The sequence below is a fragment of the Onychostruthus taczanowskii genome, unplaced genomic scaffold (assembly GCF_017590055.1).
Source record: "Onychostruthus taczanowskii isolate IOZ18803 unplaced genomic scaffold, ASM1759005v1 scaffold15, whole genome shotgun sequence".
NCBI lineage: Eukaryota > Metazoa > Chordata > Aves > Passeriformes > Passeridae > Onychostruthus > Onychostruthus taczanowskii.
The window spans coordinates 4,202,749-4,220,276 of NW_024498685.1; the positions used below are offsets into that span (position 1 = coordinate 4,202,749).

General features: G+C 45.3%; 1 protein-coding gene across 1 annotated transcript; it reads left to right on the top strand.

The window, feature by feature from the left end:
• The first annotated feature begins 6,478 nt into the window (after window positions 1–6,478).
• Window positions 6,479–9,528, top strand: TMEM213 (transmembrane protein 213). Its single transcript, XM_041398889.1, has 3 exons — window positions 6,479–6,604; window positions 8,811–8,864; window positions 9,359–9,528. The coding sequence occupies exons 1-3, from the start codon at window positions 6,523–6,525 to the stop codon at window positions 9,526–9,528; spliced, it is 306 nt and encodes a 101-aa protein (XP_041254823.1). The 5' UTR covers window positions 6,479–6,522.
• The last annotated feature ends 8,000 nt before the right edge of the window (window positions 9,529–17,528 follow it).

The following is a 17,528-nucleotide window of genomic DNA, read 5'->3' on the forward strand; positions in this document are numbered from 1 at the left end:
TTTACTTTAAATAACCTGAACGTAGAAATTGTCTTTAGTTGTTCTCACACAAAATTAACTGATCAGCATGCACAAACACAGTGATTATCTTTTCCCAGAGAAAAACATGCAAGTAGATACACTTCTTGCATGCATTTAATTTTGTACCAAGCCTGTTTTATAAATAGCAAAACAAAATCCCTTCATAACGTCACTTCTACTTGTTGACAAGGGTAGCAAGTCAATTGTCTTTAACCTCTTCTGTCTCTATCAACCTTATCTTTCAGCATTTTTAAAATAAATTGTGGATTCTAAGAATTCTCTTTATAATATACCAAAAGATTAATCTTAAATATAAGAGAAGCATTTCAAGATATAAAAGGCTTATTTAACAGGAGCATGATAGTCACAGGTCGGTATTTGCCCAAATGTCCTGGGAACTTTCCTTCTCTCTGTACCCATTCACTCGAAAATTTAGGATACTGAAAATAACTAATAGCTTGTTAAAAGAAAACATCATGCACCAGCTTAAATGGATTGAGTATATACATTTTAAATTTGATTGGACATTTTCCAGCAAACTGTATTTTTCACAGGAGAAAAAGACAAAAGCTGCAAGAGACTCACCACTCATGCAAATTATATCTGTGGTAGGTAAATAAAAAAGTTTAAGAGACCACCAAAGTAGCCAATCTTAATTTCTTTAGACTGAAAAGCGTGAAGAAACTATAAACTAAAGCAGTTTGTATATCTAAACCTGCAGTTAGCTTCCATTAAAAGAAGTGCTAAATCCTTAGAAATAATAGAACAAAATTAAATATTTAGAAATATCTTAAGCTGCTTCAAACCATCCAAAGCCAGGGTTCTATTCTTCCTTGGTAATCGGTCAGGGAAAACTCCAAAAGCTCACTTTCATGTCGATTTGGAATGAGAGAAATACCTACTCCAAGGAAGGCAGAGCTTTCAGCCCTCAATTATTCCTACAGGTGCAGGAGGCTCGCCCAAAAGCACCTGCTGGCCAGCAATACTTCTGCCAAAATCACCTCCTCCCTTCCCCACTCTCCCTCGCCCCCACTTTTTGCTTTGGCAGAAGAGCAGTTCATTGAGAAACCCCCGCACTTCCCGCGCCGCTTTTCCATTGAAAGGCGCGGAAGCGCTCGGGCTGGGCCGGGAGTGGCGGCGCCGCGGGGCACCGGGCGCGGCAGCTGCGGCCGCTTTACCTGCCAGCTCCTCGCCAGCCCTGTCCCCGGAGCTGTCCCCCGCCTCGCCCGGCGTCCGTCCGCGGGTGACAATGACAGCAGCGCTCTGCAGCCGCGCCGGGAGGGGAGGGCAGCCCGGGACAAATGTCCCGTCCCAGCCAGGGCACGGCAAACCTTTGCTTTTAAGGTCAGAACCGGTCTGGACCAGAGAAGAGAAACCCTTTCTGTCCCAAAACAGCCCCCAGGTGGACGGGACCGAACGCTGTCCGGCTCGGTCACCGCCTCCGTGCCAGGGCCGTGCCGGGGCCGTGCCAGGAGTGTTGTGGCAGCACGCGGCGTGTTGGGACTGACAAGAGACGGGACAAGCCGGCTGTCACCGCCGCGGGCAGCCGGGGAGCCTGGGAGCGCTGACACCTCCTCTGCGAGCTCCGCACGGGGCTCAGCGGCCAGGGAGCTGGGAAAAACTCGTGCGCTGTTTCTCGCTGTTTTTTCCTCGCTGAAGGCAGTCTGGGAAAGGCCGGGGGAACAAGGGGAGATTAATGATTTTCCTGGAGCAGGGGGACGGGCAGAGCGACAGAGCAGGGAGAGGGCTGGGAGGGCAGGGGCTCTCTTAACCAGGAACAGCGCTGACAGGGAACTTGATTCCCACCCTTGACATAACCAATGCTGGGGGGGAAAGGAGCTTTACAGACTCTCTGCCACTTCACCCACTAAAGCAAGGGCTCCAGAGAGAAATTTGGTCCCCCCTAAAACTAGTGGCTTATCTCCCACTGATGAGGCAGGGTTTCACCCTGATGAAAAAAAGGCTAGCTGGGACACTACTAAATCTAGCACCCAGAAAAATAAAAATTCCCTCTCAGAAGAAGAACTAATGAGAATGCATGGCTATATAAAATAGTAAAGTACCCTTAAAGAAATGCTTTCTCAGACCTGTTCTTTTGTAGGTACCCAGTAACCCTGGCCCAACAAACCAAAGGGTTTAGTTAGTCTATAGGAACACTGCAAAAAAAAAAAAAAAAAAAAAAAAAAAAAAGCAGAGGGTTTCCCAGTGCAGGGGTTTTCTATTCAAAAGCAACAGAGAGTTGTCCCACTTCACAAGGTCAGCTTGGTGAGAAGGGTCCTGCCACCTGCTCAAGTCCAGCAGTTCAGCTGTCTCAAGCTCGGTGACCCAAAAAGCAGATATTAAAAATTACAAGGTATTTTTGACAGGTGGGCCTAAACCATTCATTTTGCTCAGCAAACCCCCACAGATGAACTGGCTGTGGGGTTCCCTGGGCTCCCATTCCCTTTGGCTGCTCTGTGCTTCTCCTGGACCAGCCACTGCCCACAGTCAAGTCTGCTTTCTCTATCAGTGCTACCAAAGCAAGGGATTAAAGGCTGATGAAAGTCAGCACCTTCTGCTGGGAAATTGGAAATTTCCTTGATAAGGCAGATGTGAAGTCACTGCCATTGACCATGTGGATGTCACACAGGGCTGTGGAGAAGCTGGTGTGGGAAAGGAAGGACTTTGCCTTCCAGCCCATGCAGAGATACTAAACAACAGGAGTCATCATTCAGTTCCAAACTGGTGCATATTGACACAACAAAAACAAAACAGCTCCTCAGGCTCTCTGAGCCTCCCCTCCTCTCTGAGCCACAGCACATTCTTCCCTCTGTGTTCATCTGATGACACCAGGTTTTGCTTCCTCTTTGCTCCTTTGCTGCTCTTACTCAGCCCCCCAGCTACACACAGCTACTTCCCAAAAAGCTGTTGGGGCTGGGGGAGCAAAAAGGGCCTCCAAAGCACACTTCATCACCAAAGCAAGCTGCACTAAGCTGGCCGCTCCATCCTGCTAGCCAAGGAGTGAGCAGGGATAAAGCCGTCTCTGCTGCCCTCCCCCCACCCTTCCCGGGTGAGAAGCAGAGAGGAGAGAAGAAGAAAGCATATCCTATTTCATGCCTCTGGCATGTGGAAGTAAGAACATTATTTTATAATAATCCTATTAATTCAGATGAGATGATGATGGCTGGCCATGAGGCACCACTTGGAAAAGCCCCATCAGTGGGCTCTTTGTTGGTGCAGGCAGCTCTGCCCGGGTGAGCTGAAGGCAGCCTTTCTCCGAGCCCTTCACTGCCTGGCTGGTCTTGAGCCCTCTCACTGGGGTCTCCAGATGAACAGCATGAGGTCACAGCAGGGCCACAGGCTCAACATTTGTCTAATATCAACCCCAGCATGGACTGGAGAACACAAAGGGCAGGGTTGTGCTGTTTTCCAAAATGCTAGACTTGCTTTCCTCTGTGTGACAGCACATCCCCTCTCCCCTTCTCTCATTTAAAGAGCAAAACCTTTGTGATTTTGACAATTTTTTGTGTGACTTTTAAAAATCAACCCCCCTGTTCACAGGTAGCTTTATCTTAGATGGCTTGTTTTTCACATCAATGAAGAGAGCAAACAAATTGGCCCCCTCCCTGACGGACACATTATTGGCAGCATGTTCAAGACTTTGAGCTTTTTTTTTGCAGCAGCAATCAAATTTCTTTTGGAATGAAAAATATAAACCAGTTGCCTGTGTAAACAGAATGTGTATACACACACACAGAGTGAGTGTGTATGTGTGTGATAAAGGTAATAACTTTCTAAGAGCCACACCTGGTGATGTGTCAAGGGCAATACTTTGGTCACCAGAGAATCTTAGCCATGAAGCTCTGTGTGGCACAAAATCTACTGAACAGTAGATACTCCCTCCTCCATAACCATCAGGGAAAGCTGCCCAGCAGCCCTACACACTGGAAGAATCTCCAAGAGGAGAGCTGGGGAAGGACCTAATTTTAGAGTAAAGAGTCTTGTCTTGAGAAGTGCATGAAAATGGGAGCCCAAGGAAAGGAAGCACCATCTCTGCAGGGCCTGCAGTTGTGCCTCACATGCCAGGGCACTCTCGTGGAGGGAGACTGGAGTAGAAATCAGGGGAAGCTGGAGTGTCTTATCGCTCTTTGGGCAGTCACAGCCCTGAAATATAAACGTGTTACAAAGAAGAAATGAAACAAATCCAAATCTGTGTCAGGAAATGATTTTGCAGGGCTCCCATTGTGTCTGAACTTATCAAGCAAAGCCTTCATTTCCAATCTGATCCAAAAATCACTGAAGCCAAGCGCAGCCTGTTCTCTGCTTCAGGAGATTTTGGAGCAGCCCTTTCTGAGCCATGGAAGAAATACATTTTGGAAAATAAAAGAAGCACATTATGTTAATTGTGCAAAAGCATTTTCAGCATCCCTTGGAAATGGGAACATTTGCCTACAAGCTGACAAAGAGTATTTAGTTAATAGTTAAAATTCAAAAGATATTTCAATTAAAATGGAATAATTCATGCAATAGCATAGCAGTTTTGTCTTTTTGTTTCTCCTCAAGCATTTTGTGCTGCACAGAACACTTTTGAATTAATTTACTTTTGCAAAATTAATTGCCAGGTCAATTTTCAGTGGGAATAGAAGGTGAGAAATTCAAAAGAGAAAGGCAAATCTGGCAGACTGCAGAGGACCTTTCCCACTTAAAGAGTTAAAGTTTAATTTTGATGCAACAGGTAGCTCAGGAAAATACACAAATTAATGGCAACATCCACAAAAGGACTGAGACACTGAAAGTGAGATGACACTGAGTCAGAGATGAAAATTATCCCAGAGGTGAATTTCAAGCAGCTCTGAGCATTTTACAGCATCTCTTCTGCCATGACTCCTGTCTCCCGAGGCTGAGAGCGGTGGCTGCTGGGGTCTCAGCCCCACAACTCACCTCGTGCCACACCTTGGGTGTCAGCTGAAGGACAGGAGGACAGGGCCATGCATCCCAGCAGTAGCAGGAGGTGGCTGTCACAGACCAGCCAGCACAGCTCCAACTCTGCCAGCACTGGTGGCGTGTTGACATGAAAACAGGGTGGGTAAACACGCCCGTCTCAGCTGACCTGCCTTCACCTGCGGCTCGGTGTGCCCTCTGCCTGGGGGAACATCTCGCTGCCTTGTCCTGATGCATCCTGGAAATATTCACACCTGAGTGGGAGCAGAACATTTTTGGTGGCGAGGACAAGCAGGTTCACCCCACAGAAACACTGGGCAGGGCTAAGCCCGTGTGGGTTTTGCTGTCAAGGTTTTCCTTAAATGAAGGGAGACCAAATCAACCTCACAGCTTTGTAGAGCTGTACCCTGGTGTGTGCCATTCATGTGGGAAGCCTGTTATGTCCTTTCATGTGGGTTTCAGCCATATGGCAGGGAAAAGAGAAAATTGTTAAATGCTCTCCATCCTATAAGGACTGCTGCCCCACATGCCTTGCCCTGTGCCTCCCGTAAGATGTCTGCAAATCCACAGCAGGTCCCAGACAGGTCCCTTCCAACATGAGCACCCAAAGCCATGAGTGACCACTCCAGCAGAGCACCAGCAACCTGCTCCCTGCAGAGCTCACCTCTCCCAGTGCCTTCCTGCCTGATTTCATGCCTGATGTTTTCGCCAACAAGGATATCATCACGTCAAAGACAGGAGCAAGCACAGCCAACAGCCTGGGGAAGAACAGCAAAGCGTACTGCTCATCAGACCAGGACAACACCACATGCACTTTACAGCATGGCTTTTCCAGCCAGGATTGCAGAAGAATTCCTGCTCTCCAGCGAGCATAATTTTTCTGTCAACCCTCCTGGTCTGCAGACAGAGCTGTGCTTGCAGGAAGGCTCAGCTTCTGCTTTGCACATCTCAAGGAGGAGGTGCAACAGCCACCAGAGAAGAAAGAACAGCTTTTCCAGAATCACTTTGCAGTGGGTGATGGAGGCAGGGAGAGAGCTGTGCTCACAGAGAAAGAACAAAAGCAGACCTAATGCTGCTGGTTTTTTGGGATTCCACACAGCTATTCCAAAAAAAGCATCACTGTGAAAGTCAAGCCAGTAAAAAAAAAAAAAAAAAAAGCGCCAAACTGGGAGACAAAGCCTCTGCTCCAGTCCTCTGCTCCTTTCCAGCTCTATTAAACCATCTTCACAGGACCAAAAAGAGACTCGGAAGCTGCCTGGGACCCTCTTGGGAAGGGCTGGCCCCGGAGGCCTTTCCTCCTTCCAGCTGCAGCATATCCTGGGGAGAAACCTTCAGGCTTAACCTTCAGGGGCCACCTCCTGGTATCCACCTCCCACTGAAGCTGTTTGGGTCATAGCCCTTCTCTTTCCTCACCTGGTTGTGGCAGGAAAGTTCCAGGTGTCCTGGCAGCAGGAAGCTCCCTTGCTCCACCCTCTGCCCAGCACAGCGGCTCCCTGACTCGTCGAGGGCTTGCTGCAGCAGATCTGCCGGCGACAGCGACCTGCTCCGCGGGGACACTCGAGTGGCAGCGGGACCCTCGGCATGCAGCGCTTCTCCCGCCAGCCCCGGGCAGCCCTCGCTGTGCTCTTCCTCACGGCTGCCCTCTGGGATTCCTGCTCAGCAGGTATTTCCTCTTCTCTTACGCTCCAGTTTTGATACCCTGCCCTCTCCCCCCGCTCCTCTCAGTGCCTACATGTATTGCCCACCGACAGTAATTTGTTCTTTCAAAGTAAGGGGGCACTCCCTCGCTTCACCTAAAAAGTATAAAGAGCTGGAATTAATTAATGCTGATGAGAATTACTAGACATGACTGATCACAGCACACCGTAAAGGGATGTTCTTTTGCCAGTTATTTACAGAGCCACTGTAAATGTGACTGAGTTGCAGGTTGCTCCTCTGAACGGCAAGGAGAGAGGAGCCACAGTCACTTGGCCTTCTCCTGCTTGCTGAGGCAAAGGACCACCTGCAATACCACCCATTAGGATCACTGTAGTCTGATCTAACTTTCATTACAAGCTTTTTGCAGAAAATGTGGCTTTGGTGCCACCTTAATTGTAGAAGTTGCCTGAAACCAAAATGTAAATGAGACCTGTGAGCTGCTCCTTTCTCACGAGGCTACTGCCTGCATTTGTGTATCAGCACCAGATGAGACCTGCCAGCTGTTTAAAGATGGGCAGGCTTTGACAGGCTGTTCTTTGGGCTGCAAGATTTAAAAACGCAAACCAGCACTCAGCATTCTGCAGTACTTCCTTCCATGGGTCATATGCAGGTTTTAATGATTCTTCCCAGTGCTTCTGTGAGGTACTTATTAACAGAGAAAACAAACTATGGGCTTGGCCAAGGTCATTCTGCAAATCCTGTGAGAATCAGGACAATAGGGAATACTCAGACCCTTCCCTGAAGCAGGCTGCCCAGGGGCCCACTCTGAGCATGGCAGAGGCCATAGGGAATGCTCTGGTACTGCTGATGATGGGTCAGCTCAAAACACAGAGCTAGGTGACCCCAAGGGGAACACTTCCTACAGCATAACCTCAGTTTACTTGCTGTTACTTGGAAAACACCAAACTCAAAGCAAATCAAATGTGTCTCATTCTGTTTTGTTTTCCTCAGCTCAAACTAAACCTGAGCTATTATTTTGCAGTCTTTGGTGAATCAAGCTGGTGGTGATTTTCTCTATTACATTCCAAACTACCAGCTCAGAGTGATGTCTTGACTGGAAATAGTTTTCTCATAGCTTCTGCTTGGTCTGTGGACCAGCAGCACATTAGGGCTTCTCCATGCAGCAGGAGTCCTCACTACTGGAGCCTCCCTAGGCCACTTTCCATCTGTCTGTGCAGGAGATACTCTACCTGGCTGAACTTGAACTGTGCTGCTCCTGGCAGCACAGAAGAGGTGTTTCTCTGATCCCCTTCTGTAGCAGGGGACAGAGAGGTGCTGATGCACAGAGACCAGTGCAGCTTGTGCTTTTACCCCTGCAGGCATCCTGCAGCTGTCCTGGTTTGATCCTGCAGTGCTGCAGGGAGCACGCTGAGGCTGGGGGCAAGGCAGTGTTAGGAGGACTAAGGAGGGTTTGGCCTGTGACACTATGAGCAGATTTGGAGAGCTGGACACCAGCTACAGAGTTGTGTCAGTGTGTGTGTGTGCGTGCTGACTCTGGGTAGGAAGCAGGATAAAGAGGCAGAACCCTCATCAAAGCTCCAGGCGTCTCCCTTATGACTTATTTCTGGATGTTTTCCAACCTGAGCTGGTTACCATGCTGGTAGGAACCAGAGTCCAGCCAGAGCAGTTTCAGATGCTCTGACCTGCAGCAAAGCCCAAGCTCCCCACGGGGGTCTTGGTGGACCTGCTGAGGGTCCCCAGAGGTGGGCTCAGCCCTCAGCTCTGCCAGACTCCTGTGCACCCTGGGATTTTCCTAAGGGCAAAAGGAAGCAGAGGCACAGCCTGCTGGGCATGGATCTCTCCATGCCACTGAATGGTGTCTCCCCTTTCTGTGCTCGCTCATTCTGCCCCTGCAGCCTGGGCAAGGACAGTGGTTAATTTGAGCTCCCAGAGAATGGCTCGGCCAGGGTCACAGCAAGGCAGAGGTGCAGTGATTCACCTGCTCCTGAGGGATGCTGCTAGAGCAAGTCTCTGGAGCTGCTGTTAAAAGTGGTGGGATAAGGAAGCATATTCTAGTGCAGCAATGTTTAGGGGCAGGAACTTACTTTCTTCAAGTTGTTTCCATCCTACAGACCTCTACAAGGCAAATGACTTTCAGATTTTCCTGCTTGATATCAAACATCACTTTTCTAATCCAACTTTTCTTTTGTCCTGTGCTTTCCTTCTGGCAGCAGCTGAAGACATCTCCAACATTTCAACAACTGAATACGAACCATCATGTTTTAGTAAGTCTTCATAAATAATTACTACCTGTTAAAGTTAGGTCATGAGTCTACACAGTGACCGAAAGGATGTCCTGGAAAGGGATTTATCTCTTCTCAAGTCTTCCATTGTGGGCCAACCTCTAGGATGCATTTCTAAGACGACTCCACTGTCACGGTGTGATATCTTAGATACACTGAGACAGACTCGTAGCTTTGAACAGACTAATTAATAGCTAATTTGTGTCCTAAAGCTCCCTGCCGGACTGCAAGTAGGCATTATGCGGGTTCCCAAGAAAGCTCCTTTCCCCTGACCTACCAGGTCTTTCTCAAACAGCCAGCCCCAAACAACCCGAGATCCCACCACTACTCCAAAATCATCCACCAGGTTAAGAGCCAGGTTTAGAGGAAAGATGCCAAGGCAGAGTGATAGGGCAGAAGTCATCTGCCTTCTCTAGTAAAGGAAACCTGTCAGGTACTTGGCCTCCCGTGAGCTCACTTCATTTCTCCTCCATCAGATGTGAGCTTCTGCAGGCAAGCAGCCACGTGCTGCCCTTCGGGCATGGATGACTATGGGTGGATCGCAGCGGCCGTGGGCTGGAGCCTCTGGTTTCTGACCCTCATCCTGCTCTGCATGGACAAGATCATGAAACTCCGACCTGATGAACCCAAGTACTTGGTGGCCTGAAGCAGAGCAAGCCAGCAAGCAGCAGCACTGGGGAGCAGCGAGGCGCAGGCAGACTGACAAAGCATTTCAAACACTCGCTAAGAAACAAAAGAGAAAAAAACCTTCGGCCAAAAAAGGCCAGACCTAAGCGGGGCAGCTGCCGAGGCTTCGCCCTCTCTGGCAGGCTGGAGCTGCCAGCCAAGGGGTGGAGCAGGCAAGGCCCTGTAAGCCACCACATACGTGCCACAGTACAAAACCCCAACTTGTCCCTGAGCCCTCTCGTGCCTGCTGTGAGCATGGAGAGGCTGAGGGACCAGTTACCAGCCTATAGCACACGGCCTGGTGCATGACCTTTGGGATTGACACAGAACGTGGGTAAATAAAGCTGTTTTCTGGAGCATCACCGTTACCAGAGCCATTACTAAGCTATAGGCCGGGTCACATTAAGTGGAAGTAATTAATTGACTTCACCAAGTCCTTTTCACTCACTAACCTGCGATATTTAAAAATTTATTAACTGATACATGGGAAGACTTTCTTATGGAAACTTAGGGATTGTTTGGGCTGGTTTGAAAGTAAAACTAATTTTTCCAGAGCCATTTAGATGTGAACTGTGTTGCAGGAATTGAATATTGGTTGTATTTATTCAGCTTTCACCTGTATGAGAAACTAAGCCAAATTGAACTTGGCAAGCAGGTTTAAACCAGCATATCCAATTCATGCACAAAACTGTTCCTATTTATCTGAGATGATAATAAACACTTTTATTGATTGAAAGACTCTGACGGAATGGTTTATATGGATAAAGCTTAGAAATTGCTAGAAACAGGATTCTCAGACGATGTGTTCATGCAGGAGAGTTTGCCTCACTGCAGTCAAACTCTTTGGTGCAGTTGTACCAGTTTTATGTCTATCTGCTATTAAAACAATAAATCAGCATTAAACCTACCTATACCTACAGAAGGTTAGCAAACCTGCTAGAAAGCAACTGAAATTAAAACGAAAAGTTACTTTTAAATTTAAAAAACACCACTGGAGATCTTTATCTGCTAGAAATAATTATACTCTCCCATCAGCTCATCAGTATGTAACTTCATGAGTGAGCAATGACAGAAATCAGTTTAAGGTTCCTACTTCCTACTGATTCTGGCACAATTAACACTTTGATCAGGACAATTTGGTCACCTCAAAGTGATGGGCAGTTGTCCCTTATCAACTAGCCCCATCAAGAGGAACAGGGACAAATTAGGCACTGAGGAAAAGAAAATACATCCTTCCCTATCACTGTTATCACTTAAGACAAAAATTGTTTCAGGGTGAAATGCTGAACAGAGATGCTCATGTCAGGAATTATGTTTTGAAAGAGAAGGGCTTAATTCTCAACATTTCAATATACGGCAATTAAAACAAAAGTAATTTTCACACAACAAATCTCAGTGTTGGAGACATTCAATTCTTCCCACAAAACCCCAAACAACCAAGCAAAACACCAAAACCCTCTCATTTATGTACAAACTTACAGAAACAAAGGGCTCTCAGTCATCACCAAAACGTAAAGAGAGTGAGTTGACAGTCAAACCATTGCAATCACCCATGTACTACAAATCTGCTACCTACATATTTTTTTTCCTGTTATATTAGTTTTAATAACAGAAAACACTCACTGGTCTGAAAGCAATGTGAAAGATACCGTGAAAAAATCTCCACTACTGCCTTCACATCTACCTTCTGCAGATCTCTTATGGGCATTTTTTCTGGGTTGGGAACACAGAAGTGCCTGCTGGATATGGCCATCCTCTTCATCTTTGAGGGGATATATTTCATAAATTTTGCATGTCTTTTGAGTTTTTAGCACGTGATGCAAGCTCTAGATGTCCTACAAGAGCAACAGCCACAAAGAGCTGCACAACACCTGGGTAACCGTGGGGCTTCCTGAAGTCTGCCTTTAGAAGTACAGCTTGTTCATTCTTCACTCTCCCCAAAATAGTGCAGCTACCTTCAATGATTGCAGTAGACTTAAACCTTAGGTTTTGCTTTTTGCAATTTCCTTTGAGGATTCCCAGCTCAACCAAATGGGAGAGAAAAGGAAAAAAAATCCCGTATTTTGTCATAATGTAGTTCCCTCAAGGATTTTGTGTCCCTTTGTTCAGGGGTGATACCCAAGTCTCCACAAAATCAGGTATAAAAACGGAGTACACCTCACAGATAATTTCTGATGTGAAAGGTATACTTTTTCTAGATCAGTGACCCGTAAACCTCTGATCTGATATGACAGGGTTGTTTCTTCCTGCATCACCTACTCTGACATCTGACATTGTCAGGTTTGATCTACAGCTGCTTCTCTTCAAGTCATTTGATGGAGTCACTTAGAAAACTCAGTCCTGTAATGAATCACATGAAGGCACTGCTGTTCCCAGTAGTGTCTGGGATCCCTAAACAAGGTGGCAGTGTTCCACAGGCTCCAAGGCTATCAATGTAAACATCTTATCTATTGCTACACAATACAGGGCAAACCCCCAAAGTATTATTTTAAAGGCACACACTATGTGCTGTACTGATCCTAAGGGCAATCACAAGTACAATGCAAAACAACCCACTTTGCAAAAGGAGGAGAAAAGCCCTAATGGTGTTATCAGTGCTCCAGGGGCTTGTCCAGTTACAGAAAGCACTGAATTAAAAATTTGTATCTGAAAGACTTGAGAAATTGATATAAAGACAGAAATTAGTAGGCAGAAATGGATTATACATACCTGATTTCTAAAATGTAAAGATTATCTGTAGTCTGCTGTTACATTTCCTGGAATAATTTTATCCAGGGAACACACAGGAGCACTGGTTGTGGGTTATAACCCTCATTTAAGAGCAATTGAGTCACAGTTGAAGGCTGTGGTCTGGTTTTGATGCACAAATTAAACACACAAAAGCACAAATTAAATATACATGACTGTATAGTACAATGCCTTATAAAAGTGAGCCATGAGCAGAGCTGCAGACTGATGTTCACATTTATTGTGTATTATTTCATGTTCTTAATATCACTCTCAATTTAATACCTCTAATTGTAGATCCCAACTAGTGCAATGCTGTCCAACCCCTGCTGACTTCAAGGGAGCTGCACAAACATCCAGCACATGCCTTGGTTTGTTCTTTTCACTGTAATTCAGGAAGCCTGTCATTTTTATTCCCACAGGAAACCTTGGAGGCAAAGCATAACCACTGATTTATCAGCAGACATAAATCCTTTTTGTGTTAAACCTGGGTACTCCATCAGACTGCTACATACAACCTCATGGCACTAAGCTGATATAGGCACTTGCACATCTCCAAACATGCACAAAGTAAGATTATAGCTCCAGCTGATGATGGATATGTTAATGCTCCAGTCACTCAGTTACTGTCTGTCCAGGACCAAAAAGTTCCTCACTGGAATTAAATGGAGGAAAAAAAAATCTATTCCAGCTTTTATGATTTAGTACAAAGAAAGCCAAGAAAATTGTTGAAACCTGGATGGCTGGTAAAAAAAAAAAAAGCGTGAATGAAATTCACAAATTTGAATCGCAGCACAGCTGACCACATCAGCAGAGTTCTTACTATTTTCTGCACCAAGTTTCTGAATCTCAGGCATGAAGATAAGTAGTGCCTGGAAGAGGAAGGGAGATGCAGATGGCACCTGGGAAAGCTGCTGGTCTGCAAGTGTTTCAGACAGACAAACAGAGCACTGGGGACATGCACATGAACAGCACTTTTAATAACAATGGAGAAAAGCAGCAGCACAGCATTGCAGGTAATTGCTTTAATTTGCCTGGAGATAATATCAATCACATCCAACTAGTAATTTTTAAACAATTCTGAATTCTAGACTAAATGGATTGGTACTTGATGCATGACTCTTCATCTTTCAGATACCACTGCTTTGGTAATGACTTACATTACTCACTGCCTTGATCCTTGGGGTTTTAGTGAATGAGCTACATATTAAGCAATTGCACTTTACAATGATTACACTTTGCCAAATCACTAGAGGAATGAAAACTGGCAAGCATCTGGATTCCCTACTCACATGAAATACACAGACAAGACAGAGGTTAAGTTCATAAGAAAAGGTGCTTTGTGCTGGGACTCTGCAGGAATTTTGATAAAGTCATTACAAAATCTAGGATTTCAAAAACTTATTAGTTACTGCCAAGGAATGGAATATAGGCATTCTTGAGAAGCAACCAACCTCTCTTATCCTTACACTCCAGATTCTGCTTATTTTGTTGCATCTGTGGTACCAGTATCTGCTGTGGAATTCAAAGCTCACTGCAGGTTTCTGTCCCGGAATCAAACACATTCAATGAGCTTATTTCCAACTCCTAGTTTGCAATAACCATCCAGAAATAAACTACAACATAAACAATGCAGTCTTGTCTCCCAAGTCTGCAAACTGCTTGGAAAAAAACAGCTGACTGTTTTTTAAGACTTGTGACTTTTCCTGTCCAATTTGACAATATGACCTTGACAGCATGACTTATGGAGCAAAAATTAACGTACTGCTTCAGGTTTTCCCCAGCTTTGCCTAAATGGGAGAAGGGAGACACCTGCAAAGCTCCACCTCTACTAGACTGTTCCCCCTTCCTGGCATTTCAACACATTGTGTATGCAAACCAGATCAGTTCAAAAATATGCAAGTGCTAATGTAGCAAACCTCTGGGCTCAAACACATGAAGAAAGCCCCATGCTTTAGCTGAGCAATACTAACATCCTATACAGATGTGACAATGCTAGCTAGGAGAGGTCAGCTCCTCCTTGAGAAGACTAACTAATGCCCACTGGCACTAGTGTTGAGTGCTCTTTCAGCTGCAGAAAAGGGCACTCTCTGCTCCCTGGCAGAGCTAGATTATTGTAAGCAATGTTGTGTCAGTGGTGCTGTCTGCTGGGAGTGACAAAAAACTTCTTGTAACTTCACTGCAGTTCTACTCTGCAGAAACAAGAGCATTGCTTCCAGCACTCCAGCTAATTTTCTTTCACACAGCAGCGAAGTGCAGGAGGATGTAGCAGTAATGCCAAGACATGGCTGCACATTACAGATCTTCTGAACAGGAGATTCCTGTGCCACCATCAAGCCCGAAGACAGAAATAATTGTCAAGATCAAAATCATCCATGGAAATGCTTGACTGGGAGTGTTTCATGCAAAATACTAAGAAACTTTCCTGAAACCCTTTTATCCAGGACTGCAAGGACACAAATCCAGCAATCAGTTCAGAAGTTTGTGGATGTTCAGATCACCTGTACTGCACTGAATTTGAACTATTTCATATTTGGTGACTATGCTGAATTATTACTGACAGTGGCAAATCCACAACCCCTTCTCCTATTTCTCTAAGTCCAAAGATAAAAGCTTTCTGCTTTTCCATCATCACATTATTTTAAAATTTTTTCTTTAGTCAAGTTTCTTTCAGATCTGTGTTTTAGGACCAAAAGAGCGCTGTGCATTGCCAAATATAACACAGCATTAATTCTCCTTCAATACCAAAAAATGCTCCTGAAACACAGACAACATGCAGCTACTGCTTTTAAATCATGCACAGCAATAAATCCTTCCAACAGCCTGGATGAGGAAACCAACTTCCAAGAAGCCTTGGGATGGAAGTATTTGAGAAGTCTTCCAGGGAACACTACAGAGCTCTTAAGAAGCATGTACATTTGAATATATCTGGAAATGCAAACCAATAATTTTCATCTTTCAACTCTTTAGCTCTCATTTAATTTCACCTGCTCTACATGTAGCAATAAGAGGATTTCTGCAAGTGAACCTGAAAACCACTGTCAGGGGTCCAAGAAGGCTTCGCATGCATTTCAAAAGATTCTTCAGAGCATTTGTTCAAATGTGCCAATACTTTATTCCAGTTTGGATGTAACAGCCTAAACACAGACTTCCAGTTATGGAGAACTACTCAAAGCTAAATATAAGTGGCCATTACAAAGGAAAAAAATTATTTGATGTGTAAAAGGTACGAAGAAAAAGCAACACAAAATCAAGACAAAATATTCCATCTCTACAAACTATGAAGTGCAAAGAAATGTGTATTTTCCTAATGCTAATGTTAACTTCTTTTTTAATCTATCAGTCTTCAGTGGGATTCATGGGTCTGCAGCTCCACTCCAGAAAAGTCTCTTTAAAAAGGCAGTGCAAGTCCACGGGATTGCTGCTTCTCAAGTTTCTTACACTGTGTGAGTAAACTCAGCCTGGGACTTGTACAGCAAAGCTAGAACATCTTGCCAAGTGCATCCCAAACTGCACTAAAGGAATTGTAGGATGAATTCCTCCAAAGCACACATGTTTTTCATGGTTTTCCGTGAAGTCATGCAGGTGCAGCCAGGGGCAACATGCAGAGCAATGTTTGGATCTGACCTGCCAATCCTATGCCACAGGCTGAGCCATGAAACATGTCTACTGGTGACAGCAGAATGCATCCCCATCCTGTCTCCTCCATTTCTAAATAAAATCTAACAGGAAGAGAAAAACATACCTTCCACAAAAGGGAAACTGGATTTTGATTTCCACATTTAAGCAATTCAAAGCTGCTGCTTGTCTCTTGGCACATGTAAACAGTCCTGGAGGAATTCCACAGCCATGGTGAACTGCTTTTGGGAGTCTCAGTGATGAAAGATGTTCCTCACCCATAGAAACCAGCACTGCAAGTGGTGAAGAACTGCAAAGAGGGGCTGCCATGGACTGCTTGAGTGGGACAAGGGGGAATCCCTAAGATTTAATCTCTCTTTACAGAGCACTGTCACAGGTGGTCCTGGAGACCTGATTGGTGCCTTCTGCCTTCTGACAATCAGATGTCATCTTTTTTCTTTTTAATCAATTTCCAGCTTTCTGTCCATATTCAGAACACACCAAACTGGTGCTATTAAAAAAAAAAAATCCATTTATTTCTTTGCATCTGCAAAAATATGGCCCACAACATGTCCCCACCTCAAAGGCACAGGATGTTCTTCATCCTCCCACTTCAAAGCTCTTGGCCAAAATAGGGAATTTTCAAGGACTGGCACGTGTTTACAAGGAACTGCTAGTTAATGCACAGAACAGAAAATGCACATTTCTTCCTTGAGCTAAAAACCATGATAGCTGGAGAAGTGAGGAACGTAGTGATGGCAGAAGTTAAAAAAGTGAATTCAGCTGCCTACTGTCACCCACATCACACAACTGGTGACTTCCCTTGGTCTTGAATATACACCCAGCTTCCTTAGTAATCCATCAAATGTGTTTTCAAGCCATGAGGTAACAACAACAACAGTGTGAGCTGTTGTGCTTCTTGGGAAGTTGATTGCTGTGCACAGCCTCTTTCTAAGATAATGCCACAACCCTGCTGTTCATGGTCCAGGTTTAGAGGCACTGGCTGGGTAGGAACATGCACTTTTGGGTGATCACTCTGTTATTTACCTGTGTCCATAAATGTGCACCACACTGGGGTAGCCAGCACCACACCAGCCTTCTGGTGCATGGTGATACACACAGACCTTGGCTGACACTGACTGCTGCTCCCCAACTGCTGAGAAAAGCCTGAGCCAAACCACTGTACAGTACATTGCAAAGGGTCACTAAGATTCCACTTACTGCTCCAAAGTGGCCACTTTTAACATTTCCAGCCCATCACCTATGCCATTTGTTCCTCCTAAAAGCAAGGTTTTCTCTCCTGAGTCACAAGCCCACAGCCACAGGCAGGACCACGTGTCACATCCTGGTGGAGAATATTTTATAGTACTGAAGCATGCCCCACCTTCCACACTGAGTGTATGAAAAATAACTGCAACATTTCACTTAGCTCCAAAAATTTTGGAGCTGAGAAGCAGGCTGGAGGTCAACATTCTGGCCATGAAAAGGAAACCAAGCATGCTAAATTATTTAGCTCTCATCTCGCCAAGTTCTTTTATGTGCCAAACTAAACACAGACTAAACACAAATGTCAAGGAAAATTGTGAAGAGAGGGAAGAGCCTGAGGATTCCATGAACCAGATGGTTTAGTCATGG

Coding starts and splice junctions, on each gene's coding strand:
- TMEM213 (XM_041398889.1), top strand. CDS start 6,523: ATGCAGCGCTTCTCCCGCCAGCCCCGGGCAGCCCTCGCTGTGCTCTTC. Junction 6,605..8,810: donor CTGGGATTCCTGCTCAGCAG/GTATTTCCTCTT, acceptor TCCTTCTGGCAG/CAGCTGAAGACATCTCCAAC. Junction 8,865..9,358: donor ATACGAACCATCATGTTTTA/GTAAGTCTTCAT, acceptor CTCCTCCATCAG/ATGTGAGCTTCTGCAGGCAA.